This window comes from Harpegnathos saltator, unplaced genomic scaffold (genome assembly GCF_003227715.2).
Source record: "Harpegnathos saltator strain DR-91 unplaced genomic scaffold, Hsal_v8.6 scaffold383, whole genome shotgun sequence".
NCBI lineage: Eukaryota > Metazoa > Arthropoda > Insecta > Hymenoptera > Formicidae > Harpegnathos > Harpegnathos saltator.
In genome coordinates this window covers 98810-122662 of record NW_020230187.1, presented here as the reverse complement: position 1 = coordinate 122662, position 23853 = coordinate 98810, and the positions used below count along the sequence as shown (strand labels likewise).

Here is a 23853-nt window from a genome sequence, read left to right as displayed (position 1 = left end):
CCAATCAGAATGCAGTATTTTCATCCAGCAAGCAATCCAGCACGAAAACAAGCACCGTGTGCCGCTGGCTTTAGAGTGGGAAAAAAAGAGAACGAATGAACGAGCGACCGAATGAGTGAGAGAGAATAAGAGAGGATAAGAGTGAGAGTGAGAGCGAGGAGCGAGAGAGGAAGAAAGGGAAAGGACGGAAATAGGGAAGGGGAGAGAGAGAGAGAGAGAGATAGAGAGAGAGAGAGAGAGAGAGAGAGAGCAAAAACGTCAGCAGGTTCAAACTGTGTTCGTAGTACAATGGCTTATAATTTAAAAGACGAAGAGGAGGTGAAAGAGTACTTAAAGAATTTACACATTGAGTACCAATTTGGTTGTCATAGCGAAAAAAGACCAGAAGGTGAGTGATAATATTCTCACTCAGTATCGAATTTAACCTAAAAATCTAAAACTTTACAAATAGTATGCCATCTACTGGGCGATTATTACGAGTCAATAGAAAATTGTATGGAAAAGGCTGTTTCAATATATAAGATGACTTGTGACAAATACAATTACGGCAGAAGCTGCGCGAAATACGGCGACTTTTTAGCAATCGGTGAGTAACCTCGTATTAAGAGACAAGTAAAAGCTATCACACACGTAACAGTAAGGTTCTGACCAATCATGTTGCTTGATTCGGCCGTCCGTAACCGCTAACGTTGACTGCTATCAAAATACTATCGAAATTATTATAGCCGTTCAAAAGAGAATTGATAAATACTAGGATTATTGACTGTGTTCTTTGTCATTCATTATAAATTTGAATGTTTAATGCGTCATTAACTTTACAATTTACGATTATCACAAGATTTCGTAAATATGGACATAAATATGGACAATTACATTTATGATATATGAGATGTTCTAAAGATATATAGTTATCCATATGAATATAATTCATTCTCCTTTTTTTATTTCTTAAACTCAGGAGACATATTCTTGTAGGGCTAATCTGTGGTAATGTAATTTGTTGCTTCCCTTCTAACCGCAATATTTACTGAAAGACGCTTATATACGCGTACGCGAGGTGAATTTTTAAATTTGAATCTTCAGGATGGATAAATTTCATAATACGATCGGTTTTCATCAGTATCTTGTTGGTTGAACCGACGAATATACGTTCTCCTCTCGATATTATCGTTAAGAAAACAATTTATTTATAATTGTACAAACGATCCATAGATTAATATTACTTTGCTAGATGCAAAAGGTAATTTATATCTCGTGATGTTTCTTATCTTATACAGGTAAAGGTTGTAAGAAAGACGTACAGACAGCATATAAATACATGTCAAAGGGCTGCGAGTTAAATGACCAGTATGGCTGTTTGCATGCTGGTGTGTTGGGGACATCTAAGCAAAATGTAGGAGAGGAGGACAGGGCAACACAGATTCAAAAGGCTGCCAAGCAACTGATGAAAGCTTGTGATATGTACAATTCGGACACGGCATGTTTCTATCTTGCGGGCATGTATCTGTCCGGTCTGGAGGGTGTCATCGATAGGAATTACAAAGAGGCATACAAGTTATCGCTGAAAAGCTGCGAGCTCGGGAATCCGTATGCTTGTGCGAATCTGTCACAGATGCACGCACGCGGAGATGGCGTGGAGAAGAACAATGCCCTTGCCGAGACCTTTAAGAAACGCGCCATGAAACTGCATGAAGAATTAAAGACAGTACAGCCAGAACTAAAGTTCCATCAAGGAGTGAATTCATAACACACCTTGATATTAGCTCTTTGACGTTGGTACGCGATTATGTTATAGTGCGCTAAACTGGCGTTGGGTCGCATGATGTGTCTATATGTAAATTTTAGAAACAAACAATCGAATCTTGATATACACATCTGTTATCACTGTAACATATCTGTTACCATTGTAACTTAAGTACCCAGCATCAATAGTTGAATGAATTTATATAATTACTGTTATAATTGTTCTAGCGATTATTTTATTTGATCAGATCTTCCTTGTCTACATCCCTACGAACCAGACACACACATATACATGTATATACATATGGTATATGTGTATGTGAATCTCGAAAAATATTTAAAAAGATCGCGGACAGAATTTCTTTGAGTTATATCTATAAAAAATAGGGAATGGAAATTTAACTAATATAAGCAGGATGAATTGATATACATTATCTATTATCTATATCAAGATCACTACGATTAATTAAATATACTGAATAAACTGTGTCAGTAAACATGGCACTCGAAATAAAAATTGCTTTAATCTCTATTATACTATTGGTTAACGATAACCTGTTGAACAAACACACGAACTCGATAAAAAATATGATTGGAAAACACATCTCTCAGTTTTTTTGAGATAGATCATCATGCATTTTATATTTTCTTCTCCGTAACGTTTTCCGCAACATTTATGCAAGTGCAAATTTTATTATCAACTTTTTTATTTTATTCAAAATAAGCATGAGAATAGAACTGAATAATTGAAATCAACATTATCCAAAGAATGTAGGAAGAAATGAAAAAATCGAAAAGCGTTGGTTATCTGTCTTATTCGCCTCTAACAGATATGCTAAAATCATTGTTTAATATGAAAAAATTACGGATTGCAGACTCCGGATAACCGAATTGATAATAATATGTCCTCCACTAATATCGCTAGGATTAGACAGTATTGATTATCTCATTTCATTCTCTCCCTTTCTCTCTCTCTCAATTTCCCCTCTTGATGCTTTATTTCTCCCTCTCTGCCACTCCCGCGTTCTTCACTGTCTGCCGATACTACCAGCCGCACATACGAGTTTAAACGTACCTTCTCTCCAGTTTATTCACTATCGAACAGCACAATCATGCGGTACTACCTGTTCAACTTGCGTGCTTGGCTGGCGGTTGCCACCTTTGTACTTATTTGCCACGACAATCTGGTAAGTTTAAAGTACGTGTGTCTGATCTGACGGAAATTAATTCTATAAAATACCTACTCTTACGTAAAGAGAGAGTGATTCATCGATATTTATAAAATTTTACCGCGGTAGTTCCATATAAAATATATAAAATAACATTTCTAACAGAATTGCCATAAATTTTATAAAATTATTAAATTGATCACTTATGCTACCAAGAGACTTTTACCTTGATAGCACATATTGTTTTTATTACTCTATATTTTCATTACTTTCTGTTTAATAACAAACTAAACAATCAAAATTGATTAAACTTTCTATCAATCTTTTTTTACAATAAAATTCTTGTGATATACAATCATAACAAAAAGTAGGCAGAAAATGAAAAAAATAGGCAAATAAGAGCACTGGCCTTATAGCAGAAAAAAGAAATATTCAAAATTGAACGATATTTAAAGGAATATTCAGATTTTAATATTTGCCTATTTTTTGTTACCCTCCTTTTAGAACAGTAATAATTTTTAATATATTTATAATCCTTAAATGATGATATATAGTCATAATATACATTCTTTCAAGATCAATGCGCAATTAAGTCCTGAGAGAAACATCGTAAAGGTGGATGTCTACTACGAGTCGTTATGTGGCGACAGCAAGCGATTTATTATTACTCAGCTAGCACCGTCGTACGAACAATTGAAGGATTACATCCACGTCACGTTGATTCCTTATGGTAAAGCTACGGTGAGTAAATATTTAATCACACCTTTCAGATTTATGTTTTTATTTTGATGTCAAGCATATGTCAAGCAAGATGAAAACATAAACGTAAATAAAACGGTAATTAGTAAAGCGGCAATTAGACGATGGTATATTTTAAGTGCTTTATTTGTCAAACATTAAATTTTCACGTACTCGTTAATTTTTCGATATAATAGCCGTCAACGTCGTAAATCAATCAAAATATTCTAAAAATACAATATCAAGTATTTTTATAAGAATTCTTAATTTCTTCACTTTTTCCTTCTTCCTACCTTTCCTTTTTCTATATTTTTCCTTTATATATTCTCCGACTTCCTTCCCTTTTTATAAGTTATTTTAATGAGAAGGACGAATGACTTGTATACATTACACACACCATATATTGAATCTACGAATCATTCCAAACACAAAGGATTGGTCCGTTTCGTTCATGTCCTTGAGAACGTGAGACGAAAAGACCTTGTCATCTCTTTATTTCTGTACACATTTGCGTCGATCGCGAAGAATGTACTGTTGTTTTCAAAGCCAGTATATTAATGCAAATTAATGGCGTGTTTTTGTAGCACGCACGCGAAAGCGCAACCAGTCCATGGCAGTTCCAGTGTCAACACGGGCCTGCCGAATGTCGCGGCAATAAGGCCCAAGCGTGCGCTATCAACGCGATCAAATTCTCCGAAGTGGCCGAGAATCAGGAACAACTGATGGTCAACGTAGTAAGTTGTGCAATGTCCAGCAAAAATCCGTCAACTGCTGTACCGCAGGTGAGTTATCACTATAATTTTCCACCCGATCACGATACGTGACTCGTTAAAGCGCCATTGAGGCCGCAACCAACAAGTGTCTATGTCGAAGTAGCCTGTAATTAATCTTCGTACCGCCGATAGGCAGGGGTTAACGAACTGACATTTAGCTGCAATTACGAGACCTTTTGACATACTTTCCCATCGAAGAATTCGCGGTATAGCGTATTATGGCAAATATCGGCATCACTGTCTTCACAGACAATCCTCAAAGGATCCTCATTAAGTAATAAGGTTTAGTGATATTTCGAAAATTTGTGCAAAGTAGTTCTCTTTAAACATTACGTGCGCTTCTGAAACATTTAAACAAAAGATAGAAGGATAAGATCATAAGTTATAGATAAATATCATAAACTAATGAAATTAATTAATGATATACATATATCTTTAAATCTTGTTGTTATCATTGAAATCTTATCAAGAAGATCTTGATGTCGAGAGATAAAACAATTCTTGAGCTACTTCAAGATATCAAGATAAAATATTATTCAACAGATATCATAATTTGATTGAAGAATTATGTAATTTGAAAAAATGATATATAATCTATAATCTTCTAAAAAATGATATATAATCTAAAGAAGATAAAAATTATCAGATTTATTTTTATAATGATAACAACTGGACCTTTTTCTCTCTCTCTCTCTCTCTCTCTCTCTCTCTTCTTTTTCTCTCTCATCGATTTTTACAATGAAAATATCAAAATGATATTGTACATATCTGAAAAAAATTCTGACTTTGTAGATAGATTTTGAATAATTTTAGATATTTAAATTACCATATTAAAATTATGATATTTAACTTTCTGTCTAAAAGCAAGATCATTTTTAGAAGATCAGGTGATATTTTAGATTTAAAATATAGAGGAAAGATATATTCTCAATTTTTTCTTAAAACGAATTCCATGAATAATAATTGATGCGCGTATGTCTTATATCTTAATGATATGCATAATAGTGCAAAATACTTAGTGTTTGCTAGCTCACATGGTATAACATGGTATTTTGGCTTATTCAATTATGTTTTAAGTCACTGCCAGAAAATATTTAATATATAAAACAATGTTCTAAAAGATAATAAACGGAGTATCACATTGACAAATATGATCAACTTTCGATATTTGCTGATATAAAATGAATAAAACGATAAAAAGAAAATAAGAAAAATTAAATGTCTGTAATCGAATTTTAGTGCGCTCGAGACGTCGGCCTAAGTGAAGAAACGAGAAGAGCAATTGATAGCTGCACCAAAAGCTCGCTTGGAGATGATTTGCTTGCTGCGAATGGAGATAAAACAGCGGCCCTCAATCCTCCATTAACATTTGTCCCGACAATAGTGATCAACGGGGTAAAGCGCACATATAATTATATATTACTTCAAAACGCAATTATACACGTACACGTACACGTACACACACACACACACACACACACACACACACACACACACACACAAATTCCTACTTTACACATTCTTTTTTCTATTATTTTAATGTTATAACGTAATGTTATTACTAATGTCTCTGTTGATTACAGTTATTATTATTTTTTATTTTGCTAAATGACTTTTCCAAGATTTTATTCTAGAGTATATAACAAAATATTCCTCTTCTTACTTATCTACATCATGCGAAATAATTATCTCGTGTGTGCACAGGTATACTCTAAAGAGAATGAAGATGAAGCATTACGCAACTTCGTCGTTTAATCTGTCGGCAGTTGACACAGAAGCCAAGTGTGTGTAGCGAATCGAGAACCTAGAGGTAAAAAAAGGAAGAAACGGGATAGAGCGAGCAGCAGGTGCAGGGAAAAATAATCGCTCATGATCTAAATAAACAATGTATTGTTTACTTATCATAATAATCATATATGCCTATGTACAAAAATATAAATGATTTGTCAAATACAACGATAATAAGTCTAAAAATGCTCAAGTACAAAAAAGAAAGAAAAATAAAGGAAACAAACGAGTCTTTGGAAATGCAGCGCATCGCGCCGATGATGAGATCATGATAGTAGGATGAGAAGAAAGTAGTCCTTCTTCATTTTGCCTTCGTGAGAAAGAAAGATAGATAAATAGATAGAGAGAGAGAGAGAGAAAGAGAGAGAGAGAGAGAGAGAGAGAGAGGAGAGGAGGGAGGGAGGGAGGGGGAGGGGGAGAGAGAGAGAGAGAGAGAGAGAGAGAGAGAGAGAGAGAGAGAGAGAGAGAGAGAGAGAGAGAGAGAGAGAGAGAGAGAGAGAGAGAGAGTGGTTCTCCTGCTAAGGGAAATTATCCGTCGATGAAAATAGCGTCGTCCAGGGCGCTCAACTCGTGGAACTGTCGCTCGATGTCGGCGCCGAGCTCGTGGAAATCCGGCACGTTGTCCTCCGCGGGTGCACCATATCCTGAAACAATGTTGTGACGATGTGTCACCCTTTTGCTCTCATTCTCTCTCTCTCTCTCTCTCTCTCTCTCTCTCTCTCTCTCTCTCTCTCTCTCTCTCTCTCTCTCTCTGGCTCTCTCTCTTTCTCTCACTCGCTCACTCGCATTCGATCTCGCGCTCGCGTGTTTTTATATACTCTTTCACGAAATTATGCGACGGCTTCTCCTTTGGAAACGGCACGGGTGCGTGGCACGTGGCAACGCGTCATCTGTTTTGTCACGCGTGCATGCCCGCACGTACGCGCGAGTCCAAAAAAGCAAAGAATATTATTTTAAGACTCTGTATGGGGTAAAGGCAAAAACGCGCGGCAAACCTCCTCTGAGATTAACTATAAACAGCTGAGAGCGCGACATTGTCATCAGTGTCTTTGTCCGTCTGTCTCTCTCTCTCTCTCTTTCTCTCTCTCTCTCTCTCTCTCTCTCTCTCTCTCTCTCTCTCTCTCTCACACACACCACACACACACACACCACACACACACACACACACACCACACATACACACAAAACTGCGCGACAAAAAAAGGCAGCACGCGTGATCTAATAGCACGACTGATTTCATCGCGAGAAGCTTTTTACGTTTCTATTAAAATTGCACATGTCACGAAGTTGCTAAGATTTTTATCGAGAGACGTGGTAACATCATACGCCAAAAATCGATATTAATCTTCAAAGGCTATTATATACAAATTTTCAGTTGCAAATATTCAATCTCGATTAACACAGTTTCATAAATGTCCGATTTAATAAATTATATTTTCAAGATGAAAAGCTGTGTAACGAAACTTCAGACAACGTCGTGCTATTACTAGTGAAAGTTAAAGGTCACGTTTTATCTTCACGGTATACTTTCTACATATGAAAAGAACAGAGCGTAAGCAGACCAACCAAGTAGCAAGTTTGTGTTTCTTATCGCATTTCGGCCAGATTTTTTTCTATCGAAGACACCGATTGAAGGTTACTGCTCGCCGTTGGGAGATAAGTCGTGCTAAGAATTCAAATAATACGACACCATCATGACAAGGCGCTCTCAGCAGTACTCTCAGCAGAAAGGATATTCGTGAAGCAGTAAGGCTCGCGACTGATTATTAATCCTCGGTGTGTATTATATGCGTTCTTTTTGATATCCCGATGAATTTTATTTCGAGTAGAGTCACATGAATTTCTAAGCGTCGAAAGTTCAGATTTCTCGCTACTTGCCGAAGATTAAATCAAACGAATATACTCGTTATTACCTGCTCTTTCGTTGTGTGCGTTGTGGACGTCGTTAATAAGCAGATGACAAACTGACTCAATCGGCACGTATTCCTGCTGATTGTTATCGAAATTTATGGGGATTCTAGTCGCCTGGTGCGTATCGTTAGACAGCGTGTCCTCTTCCTTTACGTACGTTTTAGACAGTTCATATGACGGATGATTCGTTTTCACGTCTTGGCTTTGCCGTCGCGAAATCGCCGTCGAGTTTAATCCATATACTGTCGTGTTATTTGTAGCCATGGCAATTTTGTCCGACGACAACAAACTGGATAATGTGCCGGAGTTTTCTGAATGATTTTTCAGATGCTTTCTAAGACTCGATGGATCCGTGTAACGCTTGCCGCAGCCGCTTATTTGACAAGCGTATGGTTTCTAGAAAAAGAGATCAGAATTAATTATCAATAATTAAGAGTTATCAAGAAAATAATTTTCAATTTTTCCGGTTTCTATTTAATTTTTTATTTAATTCTACGCGCAAATGAGTTTTTAGACTTTTTTCAACATGAAGATTATAAATTGCTTTGTAAGAAAGATTGTCGAGTATTACATTGGTTACACGAAGACACATAAATAAGGAAATATCGTACTCTGTCGTAGTGTGTTCTCTGATGTTTGGCCCGATCGCTGCTATTACTAAATGCTTTCGAGCAACCGGCATGTTGACATGCATAAGGCCTCTCGCCCGTATGCGATCGCTGATGAATTTTCAAGTTCTCCAAACGGCTAAAGGCCTTCTTACAACCCGGGAACTGTAAAAAGTGGAAAATAGAGATTAGTACTTCATCCAACAGATAACTTATAAAAGAAACTTGATAATTTATACAAGGAGAAACGACAATGTATGGTACAACGAGAAACGTAATTGCGCAAGCGAATGATCAACAGAAATTTTCGATCGCTGTTAATTTGTTTGCAGAGATCGTTTGAAGTGAAAAACCGTTAGATTGAAATAAATTTGATTTCTTTATGTAGAGAAAAAAATATAGAATCAGCAGTTTTTTATTCATCGAGGCAAGCGGTTATTCACGCGGTCGTTGCACCTCACCCTGCCGTGCAAGTGTCATAGAAAAATCAGCGGGGCGAGCGATAAAATAAATATTGAGAAAGCACCTCACACATGTGACACATGGTGACACAGGAACATCCCTCCGTTTCTTTCATGAATGCCTATTTTGTTTGGGAGAGAAACACGGCGTTCCTTTTTTTCCTTCCCCTTCCTTCCCCTTTGTCTAATCTTCTACTTCACTTTTTGCGAAAGCTCCCATAAAAAAGTCATTGTAGCTGTGACGCCTATCTCACGCGTCATCACGTCTAAGCTATCGCGAGTTCTCTGCCTGCATCACGAGTGACCGTTATCGAGAGATTTGCGACTAAGCTTGAAAGCCATATCGTAACGTGCAGAGGTCGACGTAGACGTCGAAGGGGAAACAAGCAAATATGACGACACTAACCGTACATTTGTTCGGCTTCTCGTGGGTGTGTACTCGCATGTGAATGAGTAGCTTGTATCTCGCGTTGAAGGGTCGCGCGCGTGGGCATCCTTGCCACAGGCAGGCGAACTCATCCTCGCGGCTCGCCGATACTGCCGGAAAAGTCTCTACTGCCTCTTTACCCTCTCGCTGTTCCTTGTCTCGATCCCGCTGCATCCGTCGGCCGTGACCGTGCGCATTCGCCGAAGATGACTCCACGTGCCGCCTCTCTATATGCCGCACCAAACCTTCCTGCTCGGTGAATGCACAGCCACAGTCGATCCAGCGGCACAGGTAGGTAGAGTCGAAGCCGTTTTCTACGGGTCTCGCGCAATCTGCAACGCGACGTGTGTGCGTAGTTGTTGAACATGAGTATGTGAGTACACGCAATTGCGACAAAAATGATTTACAAGTGCGGGAATAAAATAGAATAAATAGAATAAAATAGAACGACACATATATCCTTTTCGATACGTATATCCTGATGATATATATCCTTTATGTGTTTCTTGCGCTATTAAATATCTCCCATGCCAAACACAACATAGGAATCGCCGTATTATAGAATATATATATATATATTTAATAGCGCAAGAAATACAGAGAATATTGAAAATTGATTAGAATTTGCTTTTAATCGTGAGATTCTCTTTCTCTCTTGCTTAAAATTCTTAGTAGTCTATTGACCCGTCGAGCGTTATTTATACAAAATGAAGATTGCACTGGATGTAAACATGAAAATACGAGAAGAAAATTGGGCGGTCACGTTTAAGATGCTAAAAATACGATGGAAATCGTAGACATGCGCTCCTCATGCAATATTATGTACAATAACAAAATGAAAAAGGCAACTGCTGCTTCTATTAGCGAAAAGTCGTTACCGCGTTCGAAAACTCGAATTTATTTGAACTGATTCAGTTATATGTAAAACTCGGTTAAAGCAATTGACAGAGTAGAAAATTCCTACAAAAGAATCTTGCTGTCCCCATAAACAAATTTTCGTCTGGTCTCCAAACAACATAAAATTCAGTTACACTAATGGAATTGTCCTCTTCGTGTATTAATGGCACCACCAACTCACCGTAGGGCTTATTGCCCCTTTCGTTTTCCATAGGTGCAGCGATATGCCGGTCGCCGAGCAACAGACCCTCGTTGCGCGGCAGTATCACCTGATTGCCAAAACTCTCCGTCGCGTCGGCGACTTCGCCAGCGAAGTTGATTGTCGACAGCGTGCACGGCTGTTGTTGCGACGAGACGAGATGCCCGACCGCGTAGTACTGGCCGTTTTGGAAGTTCTGGAATGATTCGTGGTGAAGCTCGTTACCGAAACAAGCCGGTGGCGACGAGGGCGAGTCAACTACATTGCTCAGTAGCGAGGTCGGGTCGCCTCTTATCAGACTCAGGTCGAACTCATCGTCCACAGACATCTGCGCGGACGAGGAACCGTAATGTCCTTGATCGCTTTGATCATTTTGCATGCTCATCAGCAATGATACCACGTCTTCTTGGCAGTCTTGGTAGTCCTGATAACTCTGCAACTCGGCGCCGTATTCTGGGTAGACCGTGTTGCAAAAGGTACGGGAGAAAGAGAAGGCCGAGCCCACTGAGGGTAGCCTCTGAACCAGGCAGTCTGATTTATCTTCTGAACCATCGTCCGTCGTCGTTGTCGTCGTCGTCGTCGTCGTCGTCGGTGTCGCCGTCGTTGTCGTTGTTGCCGTCGTTGTCGTCGTCGTCGTCGTCGTCGTCGTCGTTGTCGTTATTGTTGTTGCCGCTGTCGCAGTTGGATTGCTCAAGGCCGTCGTAATTGTCTCGCTGGAGGTGCTCTCCGGCGATCTGTTGCCGGTAGAAGGATACTGAAAGGGATACTGGAAGACTGTGGGCACTTGATCCCAGTCGAGATATTCTCGCGGATTCGCGCCGGAGTCGGGAAACGGAGAGAAGAGACTATCCGGCTGCGAGATCACCCAACAGTGCGGTTGGTCCATACTGATATTCATTGTGCTCAACGCCATTGATGTCACCAACTGCGAAGAACGATCGTCCGTGAAGTCGTCCTGGTCCAGACCGGTTGACATCGATCGTCGCACGTCCTCCTCGTTTCTCTCGCCGTGATAATCCTCGAGGTGCATCTCCTTCGTTCCGGACTTGTCGTCGCGACGCGTCCGACAGCCTGCCGTCAAACATGGTAATATGTACTTTGGTGCAACGCTTCGGCCGAATTGCGAAACTGTGATTTTGTAACGTCTTTCGCTCGCGCGCGCGCGTGCACGGATTGAGAAAGCTATCGTCGGTCGTTTTCAGGCTTGTGACCCCTTCTCCCGTCTCGTTCTCTCTCGCCTGACACTATCAAAACTCGTGTTACTACGTAAGACGATGATAACGGAGCCGACAAAGCTACCGAGGCATCGAACGGATTCACGGATGATGATAGCAACGACACGAATCAACTCACGGATTAGAGCTTAGATCGTGCTCAAAATTGGTAAATTATCGCGCAGTTCCGCGAACACTCTCGTTTTATTTTGGTCTTTCCATTTTCTTCTGGCTCAACTGAATCGCTGAATTACAGACTGGATATTTAATTGTTAATTGGGCATAATGATTTTCGCGAGACGAGACAAACGTAAGCATTCGTGTTCGCGTTTGCATATTTCAGCGCACTCGGTCACAATTACTCACAAACGATTAGACGCGCTTACGATTATTTACACGATCCTTGATAATTCAATTACCTTGATGATTACCGAGCATGTGCTTACGATATTTCTGTGCTATGTTACATTTCCGGAGAAGAAAGTCACAACTGCAATGAGGCGTTAACATTTATAATTTATAACTGTACCAGTTATCGCATACAAGACAGCTTCAGTCAGCTTTTACAATAAAATGACCAAAAAATCGGCTAACTATACATCAGCCAGTGTTCGCAAGTTACGACGCAAGGCCTTATCTTTTAAAAACAATTTTTCAACAGTCAAGCTTGCTACAGCAGTTGTGATTTGATTCCCATTGAAAAAAGCCCAAGTTACGACCAAGTTGCTTCACCATGTTTTTGCTTCCCAAAATTTCCACAAGCTCTTCTAGATCGTTCTTTCAACATCATTCAGGTACATCACGTCAAGCGTTATCAGTCGAATTAATACTAATTCCACCCGCGCACCCCGTACATTCACCAGGGAAGAACGAGATACAACCGAGCACGAAACCGAGCACAATTAACAATAACGACAATAAATTTTCCTCTCCTGCGAGAGAACTCGAGATCAGCGCGGAGACTGGACTTTTCACTGCTAGTAGTTCGATAGCATGCCGAACGGCACGGCATTCCGCCACAAAAGCCGCAGCAGAAAGATGTCCGATTGACGCCTCGCTCTCCCCCAGGGGCCGGAAGTGTAAGTACGCAGAGAGAGAGAGAGAGAGAGAGAGAGAGAGAGAGAGAGAGAGAAGACGCGAGAGAAGAACGTATTCGAGAAGCGGCTTACTGCGGTATCAACGCGGTATCGACATGTACGCGCCGATTGCGCGAACCGCTGGCTTATCGCGCCGGTCTTTTCCGTTGGAGGGTACGCTCGGTGGCACGCGCGCGATAGCGATCGCGAGAACAACAGCAATGGCGCGCAACGACGGAGTAACTACTCCCGATAAGTCGGCGAGCCGGCTCTCCACGCTTTCGTAGCACCGATCGTATTCGCGTCTCTTTGAAGACTATCCAAGAGAGACCTCCGAAAGGCAACGATGCTCTTCTTCGACGAAGAAGGCGAGCCGAGAGGACGAACATTTTCCCCCTCCAGCAACGTAACCCTTCGGTGGCGTGCGTCTCCTTGAAAATTGGAGGGCGGAATATTATAAGAAGAAGACGACGACAGCGGTGGCGGAGAGGGTACGAGAAAGCGCGAGGGAACACGCGCCGCCCACTCGCGTGGCCGCAACGTGTTCCCCTCGTTACCAGGGTACGTTGCACTTGCTGCACTTGTCGTTACGGCCTCACCAACGGCAGGGGTTCCGCTGCCGCTACAGTCTCTCTCTCTCTCTCTCTTCGTGGCGATCGGGGGTGACAACGGTGGCGGCCGACAGGCGTACCCGAACATCTGCCGGCGCGTGTAGTGCACGCGCGTCGCGCGTTTCATGTCCTTCTCCTTTTCCTCGTCTTACTGTTGCTTCTTCTTTTACTCTGTTCTTCTGTTCTTCTTCTACTACTCCTCATCCTCTTCGCGATGAGACCGCGACCGTTTCCTCGCGAGTCGGCTGAACTGCTCCTCCGTTAGGATCGCCGTCACGCTTCGCGTGCACCATTCACGATTTCGCCCAAACGGCTATCATGTGCTATCTTCTCGCAAACACCCACCTAGGAAAAGGTAGATGAATTAAAGAGGGAATAAAGTTGGAGAGATTTATTCTCAAAATGAGGGAAACGTGTGGAAGGAACGAATAAAAATGATACGGTTTATCTGTATCAAACACGAGAAAGTGAGATTTAATTCTCGGTATATATACCGGACCATCTTTTTCTGCTTTCTGCAGCGACTGCTTTGAACGTTAATTCTGAAATCAGATATTAGCTTTGAAACAAATCTCTTAAAAATCTACTTGTTATTACTATTATTATTATTATTATTATATTATATTAATATTATTGTTATACGTTGCGTGTACTTTGAATTCGCACGCAATTAATGCGCTTTGATTACACCGCGTTAACACGGCAGATTCTGTTGTTGAAATCATCGGATCGTTTTGACGAAGTATTCGAGACGGGGTAAACCACATATAAGCAAGAGAAACGAAAGATGAACGAAAGAGAGACCGCAAGGGGGAGAAAAGAAAGAAAGAGACAAAGGGAGAACGCTCGAGACGATCTTTCGTCGCTCAAGACCGAAGAATCGGGTGCAAGGAGCAAAAAATGTAAAACCAGCTGCCACACACGCGTCACTTATTAACAACAGCTTTTACGCGCACACCACATGAGGACAAGTCCATTTCTTGCTTTCTGTTACTACAGGCTGCTATACCTTTTGTTTTTGCACGTATTTTCTCACCTTCCTGGCGTGCGCGCACGTACACATAATACTTTATCAATTCCAACGACTCTAATTTTCGCGAATCAAATCACAATTTTCGCACATAAGCACGTCGTAAACATCGATCTGTAAAATCGAAAACGTCTAGTAACCGATACTTTGTCAGCTTGGACAGATTTTATCAAATATTTAAGTATATAAACAATAGGGATTTATTATTTATCATTATTAATTATTATACATTCATTTATTTTTAATCTTCATGTATCCTCAGCATTTGATGAAATTTACGCAAGAGTTACCAGTTAGCAGACGTGTTCATTCTCACATTCATTTCGTATTTTCAACGAATATTTAAGCGGCGCGCTACGATGACGCTCTAATCTACATAACGTCATAGCAATACGCTATTGACAGGGAAACGTACGCAAACACTCGATGCATCTTTCACTCTATTTTGAACTGTATCGCTGCGATATGATATCACGTACAATGTGAAATCTGGCCGATATAGGTGAACAAAAATATTTGATCGGCTGCACATAAGATTCAGCTGTGTACATATCGTGAACCTAGAAATATGAGGCAAAACGTGTAAATGTCAGTGTTTGCTGTTTTGTGTTTCCTGTTTTTGTGATTCTCGCGTGTGCACTCGCGTGCAGGTACGACGCGCTCTGTTCATTCTTGTGTGTCTCTCTTCATACGTGAAAAATGCACCCGTTCATGCGCTCATACACGTATAGTACATGCGTACGCGTCTGGGTGCATTCTACAGCCACGGAATAGTACGTCATATTACGGGTAAGATAAGTGATAGAACGGCACATGTGGTCTGCCAGCCCTCGATGCTTACATTATACATACTACGCCCGCTCACAATCCTACTTTTTTGCTCAGGCACCTGTTAGCTTCGTTCGTATAACAGTCGCCGCATGTGAGTGCGTGCGTGCATGTGCGGATACACATGCACGCATGACTCGACCGCCCTTAAAATAAATACACCGTAAAAAAGACACCGATCATGTTCTCCTCCCATGCGGATGCAATAACAGCGAAACGAATAAAAAAGACCCATTTTAAACGTTTAATCGTCCCGTGCGGAACAAAAGAAAGACTAGAAACGCTTTCCGCCTTCGTGTAATATCAAGCGGTGAATTAGAACCGCGAACGTACATCACAATAGAAATTAATACATTTTGTCTAATGCACGAGTGTCCGATGAATGTGTACATGTGATTAAAAAGCTTGATAATATTTTAGGCTTTCGCGGTGTAGAGAAATATTTGATTTGACTTTCGGGTTTGTGTGCGTATCGCATCCATTTTGGATTTGTTTCGTGAACGAAACGTCGGAAACAAATTCCAAATTCGGCACGGGCGCGGCACAAATCTGGACCTGAGTCAGACAATTAAAAAGTTTACCAAATAAATAAAAAAACATACTTATATAAATATAATATAACATACAAACGTATACTTTTAAATATAACTTTATGCACACAAATAACGCATATTCACACGGAAAATGTCCAAGTCAGTTTTCGCATAAAAAGGTGATGATAAAAAAAAAAGAAAAAATTTTGTTTCGATAAATATCTTTACTGTGCAGTTGACACCCAACTTCGTAAATATCTCGTGATACATCGCTTGACCGTAACCGTATGCATACACAAAGTCGTTGTATGATGAAACGGGCGACGTATAGGGCGTATTGAAAATAGCGTGGGCCCGCGTACGTACGAAGATACATGCCGACGAGCGTTTAGCATTCGGTCAAGCGACGTAAAAATAGACAGACGCACGCTCTGCATGTGACTTCGTATAATTAGGTACCGAACTCGAGGAGAGAGTCCGTATTGCACTCTATGTTCGGTACGTTACACAGTCCATTGGAGTGTCTAACGGCGGACCACCCATTCGTTTCTTTTTTTTCCTCTCTTTCTCCCGAAGACAGTTATGGATATAAACTACTCCCGAACGAGAATCATATAAGCTTTGCCTCCGCATATGCATGTCTACGCAAGTTTTATAAGCGAAAGATAACCGCTTGTGGCTAATGGTTGCCTGCTAATAACAGTTTTCTCGTGAGTTGATTTTCATTCCCGTCATTTCTTCGCTGACAGAAATGAAAGCGTACTTGTTATTTAACACTTGTTACTACATCATTCCGTTAAAAAACACTAACCTAATATATCACGTAGCTCATAACCGCCACCGACATGTCAAAGTTATACAATTCGTTTGTTCCCGTAGATTGATGTAACAGAATAAAGTTTGTCATGGTCCTCAACAATCGGGAAATGTTGTATGCGTCCGCTGCTCCAAGCTATTGTCAGACAAATATACGAGGTATCTCTCTGATAAAAATTCATGCAATTTGGTACTTCCCCAGGAAATCCCTTGATGAGGCAGCTTGGCTGAACTTCCACTACTCGTGATATTTTACTTACAGTCGTTTTAAACAGAGTGATCACTGGGCTGTCCTATATTATCCAGGAGGAAAAAACAAATGTGATATTAGAGCACTATGCATTGACACGTGTATTCTCGCATTTATTCGTAAATATTTTACAAACCTGGAAAATTATAGCAAGATACCGTCCCGTCAAGTTCCATTCCATAGAAATTATCCTACCTCCTACTGTGACATAATCGTCGTTATCATCCGATGAGAAATTCACTTTTGTTAAATCGATCAGACGCATAGCTATCTTTACATCGTTGTTGTTTGTTTTTTTATCGTCGAATATATTGTCCTGCAATGGTAACGAAAATATCGTAGCAGGATCTTCGGTGGTAGCAAAGAGTAACGTTAAGTTCGGGCCAAAACATGCGACAGCCACACGACCGTTGGGTACGATCCACTTATCTGTATGCCACGGAGTTGGGACACCAGTATTCCAAACTCTGAAATATTAACTTCTATAGTAAAGTGGCTAGCTATATGGATATCATGGAACAGTTATTGAAGGAAAAATAGATAAATGTATTTTTACAAAGAGATGTACTACCTGAAAACATTTCCACATGAAGCAGAGAATAATCGTGAACCACAGGATGACCAACATGTGAAACATATGCCACCTCCACCGACACGTCTCAGAGGAACTCCCTCCTCCTTACAAATATCCCAAATTATTATATTCAAGTCTGTTGGTGAGCAGGATGCCAATAGATCACCCTAAAAATATATACTTTGTGATATCATCTACGAATTATAATCTATATTTTATATAAAGGAGAGGGAAATAAATTAATGAAATACTTGTGGATGCCATGTGACACTTGTAACAGGTGCATGATTTCTTTGTTTTAAATGTATTGCATGACTGAGTAAATTACTGGCTGCACTCAATTCTATTGTCCAAACCAATACTCCATAATAGCAAGCAACCGCTAATTCACGGCCACTATTTGGCCTCCAATTCAAACAGCAAACTGATTTCTGCTCACTGTGTCTCAATATCGGTATAGGCTGTATCAATGACATCCAGGTAGTGTTAGTTGACACCGGTGAGAAAATACGGATTCGATCATCCCTTGTAGCCACAGCTAGACGATAGCAATACGGATGCCAGGACATACATCTTACCTAATCACAAATTCTCATCTTTTATAATGGTTAAATAAATAAGATATTTACAAATTTCTTGCCAAGTTATTCTACCAGAGAGGTGTTCCAATCTCTTGTAGCAACAATATCAGCAACAGATCCATCTCCTGAAGTTGGTAAAAGATCTCTGTGATATATACCTCTATCCATAAAATCTAGAACTTTTTTAAGCCTGAAATTAACAGTTTCAGCACTAACAGTAATATAGATAAAATAAAAATTAATTATCAAAGTACATACTTGTAGTAAATATTACCAATACCTTGTCGCTATCCAATGTACAACAGTTGTGATCTCGTGTGGATCAGCAGCAGCAGCGAAGCAAATAGCCTCAGATAAGCCTTTCTCTCTCCATATACTGACAATCTTCTTAAAAGCACTATCGTGAATAGGTAAGAACAGTTCATTAGCACTAACTGTCCGTATTGAGTCACGGGTGGCTGGAATATCTTGTATAAGAGGAACTTCAGGGTAATTGCGTAAGTATTTGTAAAAAGGTTGGCTCTCATCTTGCAGTTTATCATGGTCACAATAATGCATGACATCATTCAGTAAACCAACAGCAGCTGCATCATCAAAAGCAGGACCATCAAAGTCGTGAAGTGATAGCATTTTCAACATTTTGTTTCTCTGTATGCGATGGTAAGTCACTACAACTTAACCTGTACATTGAACCTGTACAAAAAACATTAAAATTAATCTTCACCACCAACAGATCACATGTCTGTGAGACCGTAATGTCCAACTAATTGCAAAATTGTAATGAAACAGCAATATTAAGATGTCTTATTATAGCGTATATTGAGTTCGCAATTCGATTAGCTAATTTTTGACAATGCACGGATTCACATTGAAACCTTCAACTTGCTCCGGTAAAACCAAAGTAAGTGGATTTTAACAGCAACGAGAAAAACAGAATAAATGTAAAGTCAATGTTGCCAGACAACTGCAGACAATTATGCTCATTTGTTACATGTGCAACTGTTTTTTCTCTCTTTTCTTTTTTTTCTTTCTTTTAATACATGTATATGTAATCGCATGAGCTACACCGTGTGGTATCGACGCACGAAATCTATGCAATTGTAACGTCTTCCTCGGCAGAAACCATCTACATCGTAAGACAAAAGAACTATAAATTCGTGTTTCATAAAAACGAACAGATAATCACGTTCCTAAATAATATCAAAATCCGGAATATGAAAATGATATTTCTAACCGTACCTCTCATCAACTGCCGCGAACCGGCAAAGATGGCGCGGTACTATTAACATCAGTCTTTTCGCGGCAACGATTCTACCGATATGACTTAGGAAGCGCGCATGCGCGTGCGGAGAATTCGAATTGTCGACACAGTGCGAAATTGAAGTAGCGGAAGTTTCAGTATTCGGTGTGATTAGCGGTATCGCTAATGCGTATACATCTACATTTCGTGTAGATTCATTCGTGGGATCGCACAATTCGTCCTTCGTCCAGACAGCAATTCGTATTTGCCGGAAACCTCTTCGATGGATCTTGGACAATCTCGATGAATCTCGGAGCACATGATAACGATATGAGGGTGCGCACGCGACAGTGTATCAGGTACAGTGGTACTACACTTCCTTTACTCCTTCCTTCGCTCTCAAGCTACTATATTGTCATTCAACATACTTGTTCCGCACGCTCCGAATGCGAGAAGTGAAGGCGAGATGAGAGAGGCCTATATTGGTTCGCTTATTCAAACAAGTATATACTCGCGATTCGAAGAAAGAAGGACGAAAGATTACGAGTATAGAGAGTGTAGCTAAAAGCACAGAACTATCGACATAGCGACAAGGTGAGGGGAAGGCTAGACGACACAATTGCGGGTGGGGATCGAGGGAGAGAGAAAGAGAGAGAGAGAAAGAGAGAGAGAGAGAGAGAGAGAGAATTTGTGTGTGTAGTGTGTGGAGCAAGGTGGTGGGGTACATATCGTCGGAAGGGGCGAGGTGGGGTCCGAAGTGTGTAGTTGCCGTTGGAGCGGCGTGAGTAATGTAGTGGAGTTATAGCATCTGCGAATCGTGGTTTTCTCGCGAACGATGTTCCATTATCAGTTACGCGCGCGTTTGTGGTAAAGCGAATAAGTGGTTGTCTTACCCCCCGAGAGTGACAACGCGATAGGAAACGTGCGAACGAGAGAGCCAATCAGTGGACGTAACATCGTGGCGCGATGTTATTACCTAGGTAGTGCATCCAAGAGAGGACATCCACCGTGCGATGACAATCCCAACCTGTCGAGAATCGTTCCCGTCCTAAGGGAGACGACAACGAAGGAAAGAACTCGTGAATCCCAACCTAAACTAAAGAAAGATCATCGTCGCGCAGGACGAGGCGCATAGCGCCGACTGCGGCGGAGGTGGTGGCAGAAGAAGAGGAAGAAGAGGAGGAGGAGGAGGAAGAGGAGGAGAGAGGCGGCGACGTCGGCGGCGGCGGCGGCGACGGCGACGGCGGTGGTGTGGTGACAGTGGTGTGGACGATCGCGAGAGATGGGCAAAAAGGGTTCCAAGCGAAAGACCCGATGGAGAACCCTGAGCATCGGTGGTGAGTACTTCCCCGTTTGTCTCTGTTGCCTGTCTGTTTAATCATATATCTATTCTTTTTCCCTCTTACGTTAACCCCGCTGTAACCTGTCTTGCTCGTGATCTGACGTAACATGTTTCCGCAATCGAGCGATTTCGCGTCGCGGAAGATGTGAAATTGTGCTGCCGGTCATCGATCAACGCGCGCGCTGGAGATGTCGCGCGAGAAAAAGAAATGGAGCGAGAAGAGGGAGAGGAGAAGAGAGGATGTATCTCTCGTTATCGCAAGATGCCATCCTCCTCTTCATCCTCGCCGATTCTCGTATCGTGTCTTCAGGTCGGGGTGTTGTCTTCTAACTGCATATTTGCATGTCTTCTACATCGACAACATAAAAATAGCTCATACACATTGGAGTCTCTCCGAAGAGAGAAGTAAAGAGATTAGTGGGAGAGTAATGTTGCAAAAGAGAAGAAAAACTCATATTAACTGTGTCGCGTAATACGTAATACGTAATCTACAGCGGACTCTACGTGTTGTTTCTTCAATTTCGACCGATTGTAGTGGTGAGTGCAGAACGTGCGATCGAGAGAGAGAGGAACCACTTTGTCCCTTCCTGAAGTCGAATCCTTTCAACGTGCTCCGATTACGCGGAACGTCCGAGAAATTTTTTTTAGACTGGACGTTTCTCTGCGATCGTGAGCCACGATGAGACGCGTACGAAACCATCACATACTTCTCTTTCTCTCTCAACCAGTCTTCCACTGTCTGTCATGAGAAAAAATGAACGACGCTGCTCTAACACAACAAACAGGACGCAAGAGCGCTGTTCTTACAAGACGAAAAGACTTTGCATTACGCATCTCTCTTGCACGCTTCTGACCACAATAGAAAGGTCTTCTTTCTGCCTTCCGATCTTTTTCCGAGAGTTTTACGCCGACAGCTAAACTGTTTGTCGTTTCCAGGGATTCGAACTCTTGACTATCGTTTGCAGATCAAAAAATGAGAACTTTCAACTCACCATTTGTCCACGCATGTTACTAAATCTCATAGATAATAATCTATCATTATCTATATCGTAGTTGTTCGAGTTAGTATATCGTAGTTAGGAAGCCCCCGTACCATTATTCCTATATCTTTAATATGCTACACACACACACACACACACATATATATTTAGAGCAGTTTTATCAAAAGACTTTTCGAAATATTATATTCAATGCGCCATGTTGATATTTCACTTTTCGCTCAACTTTGCACAAGGATCGTATTGTTTATCCATCAAATTGCTGTGTGTGCCAATGTGTTGTTATCGAAGACCTAATATTCGGCATTAAAATGTGATTGGAGGTTACTGTTTGCGCATGTAAACCAATTTCTAATTGAAATAACGAAACTGTTTAGGAATAATTCGACACGTAAGATTTCGTTAAATCTCTTACACTATTATTTATTGTCGAGTATTTTCATCTGTAGGACTATCCAAGACATTTCTGTTAAATCTCATGAAAGTCGGCGACTCAACCTCTCTCGGAGCATCGTTTAAGTAGTTTATCGTTATCGATAACCCTCAAGGGTCGGGAGCATACATGCGGCTCGTTGCGTTTCTTCTTTTTCTTGTACGAAACATTATTCTTGCTAGCACGATTTCTTCCTTTTTATTTTCTCGCTCAACTATTTCTACATTAACATTTCCTTTTTGAAGTATTCTACTCGAATCTTCGCAGAGATAAACTCTGTCACGATCGTCGATGCTTCATCGATGTCTAGTCTAAAGTTATATTACAGTCTATCCTATGGTAGTCTATCCGATGATTCTCTCGTGAATCTAGATTCTAGATTAATCGGAATAAACATGCTGTCCCGCGACTCGGTTCTCGTACGCTTCGCCGCGATGTTGCATCGGGAAGCGTACGTACACCTTTCGCGAGTCCGACCCGCGACGATGCATCGATCGGCCGCTGCGCCACCCTATCTGACTTTCCTCCTCGCTCTGTAACGTATCGCAGCACCTACTTACCCGCTTAGACGTACCGCGTAAGATCGCTACGCTCTACACGCCGACCTTTCCTCGTGCTCTCTTCCTCGTTTCTTTCTTCAAGACGAACTAGAGACCGCTAGCAATGTTTACTTCGCGGCTTATCCTCGTCGAAACGCGTCTCGATGGTGAGGCTTCGATTTTCCACCCTATTAACGTTTCACGGAATGATTTTGAAGAGAAAAAAAGAGTAAAAGTAACATAAAGCTGCTGTGAAGTTTGCACGCGACAACGAAAGAGGACAAAGAGCGAGCGAGAAGGAGCGTCTTTAGTATCCTTCTTACTTGCGTAGGGGGGAGGAGGGAAGGATCTGAAATATCTGAAATCTTTACATTTTGAATAGAAATTTCTCGGTTCGCTTCGTGTGCTGAAAGTCGCGCAAAGTTGAGATAAAAAGATATCAACTTTTTCGTTTATGCACTTAATTTAAGCCTATCAAACGTCTCGCGGAAAATTCTAAAGCGTATCTTCTATAAGTCTACATATCGGTATCGATATTTGCAAAAAGGCAAGCAGAAGTGCCGGAATCGTTGTAAATTGTCAACACCGTCCGTGAAAAGACTCATAAAATCTGTCCGTCTTGAATTTAGTGGCTACGCTCAGGCGTAAACATACACATCTACATCAATCTTGCCTATTCCTGAAACGTATTATATAATGTTGACACAATATCGCGGTGAAGAGTAGATAAAATGTTCTACGCGCAATATATATGCATGTGCGCTCTGCTTATTTTCAACATTTACACTCATCCGTGAATTTATATTTAGAAAAAAAAAATCGTAAAAATTTGTTTAAATTTATATCGTATAAATTAAACGCGATTACTTTGCGAATTTGGAACAAACACCATCGATATGAGTCGCACGAAATTTACATTTTGTACCTATATCTTCTATTAACTAGGACTTGGCAATTACAGTCCAAGAAAAGTTGACTATTAGCGGGAAATTCAACGAAACGTTGAGAGATTTTTTGGGATTGCACGAATTCGCTTACGTAAGACGCGCGATCCATAGAGCTGAGGGAAGACGG

General features: G+C 40.9%; 4 protein-coding genes across 14 annotated transcripts in view; 2 read left to right on the top strand and 2 right to left on the bottom strand.

The window, feature by feature from the left end:
- The first annotated feature begins 232 nt into the window (after nt 1-232).
- On the top strand, nt 233-6397 carry LOC105186426 (Cytochrome c oxidase assembly factor 7). The gene is made up of 8 exons (XM_025300766.1): nt 233-388; nt 452-586; nt 1278-1744; nt 2736-2930; nt 3489-3653; nt 4235-4432; nt 5663-5818; nt 6128-6397. Exons 1-8 carry the CDS (start codon nt 289-291, stop codon nt 6176-6178), a joined length of 1467 nt encoding a protein of 488 aa, XP_025156551.1. The 5' UTR covers nt 233-288; the 3' UTR covers nt 6179-6397.
- Nucleotides 6398-6681: 284 nt separating this feature from the next.
- Nucleotides 6682-13919, bottom strand: LOC105186417 (RB-associated KRAB zinc finger protein). 4 transcript variants are annotated; one of them, XM_025300771.1, is made up of 6 exons: nt 13768-13919; nt 10697-11785; nt 9598-9950; nt 8734-8895; nt 8125-8518; nt 6682-6855 (listed from the first exon to the last, which is right to left on the bottom strand). In XM_025300771.1, exons 1-6 carry the CDS (start codon nt 13817-13819, stop codon nt 6740-6742), a joined length of 2166 nt encoding a protein of 721 aa, XP_025156556.1. In that variant the 5' UTR covers nt 13820-13919; the 3' UTR covers nt 6682-6739. The 4 variants fall into 4 exon arrangements, with proteins under 4 accessions (XP_025156556.1, XP_025156558.1, XP_025156557.1 ...); XM_025300773.1 differs by having other exon boundaries at nt 13696-13854; XM_025300772.1 differs by having other exon boundaries at nt 13098-13828.
- Nucleotides 13920-13960: 41 nt separating this feature from the next.
- On the bottom strand, nt 13961-23066 carry LOC105186420 (aladin). Of its 8 annotated transcripts, none has more exons than XM_011146612.3 (8): nt 19467-19554; nt 18508-18920; nt 18300-18417; nt 17898-18224; nt 17644-17813; nt 17209-17539; nt 16818-17115; nt 13961-14157 (listed from the first exon to the last, which is right to left on the bottom strand). In XM_011146612.3, exons 2-7 carry the CDS (start codon nt 18864-18866, stop codon nt 16861-16863), a joined length of 1560 nt encoding a protein of 519 aa, XP_011144914.2. In that variant the 5' UTR covers nt 18867-18920; nt 19467-19554; the 3' UTR covers nt 13961-14157; nt 16818-16860. The 8 variants fall into 8 exon arrangements, with proteins under 8 accessions (XP_011144914.2, XP_011144911.2, XP_011144912.2 ...); XM_011146609.3 differs by lacking the exon at nt 13961-14157 and adding an exon at nt 15938-16699; XM_011146610.3 differs by lacking the exon at nt 13961-14157 and adding an exon at nt 15938-16696.
- LOC105186418 (uncharacterized) overlaps nt 20626-23853 on the top strand; it is a 26657-nt gene continuing 23429 nt past the window's right edge. Inside the window, exon 1 of the mRNA XM_011146598.2 lies at nt 20626-20804. Within this exon, the coding sequence (XP_011144900.2) occupies nt 20750-20804 (55 nt within the window). The 5' untranslated portion in view covers nt 20626-20749. The remainder of the gene's footprint in view (nt 20805-23853) is intronic.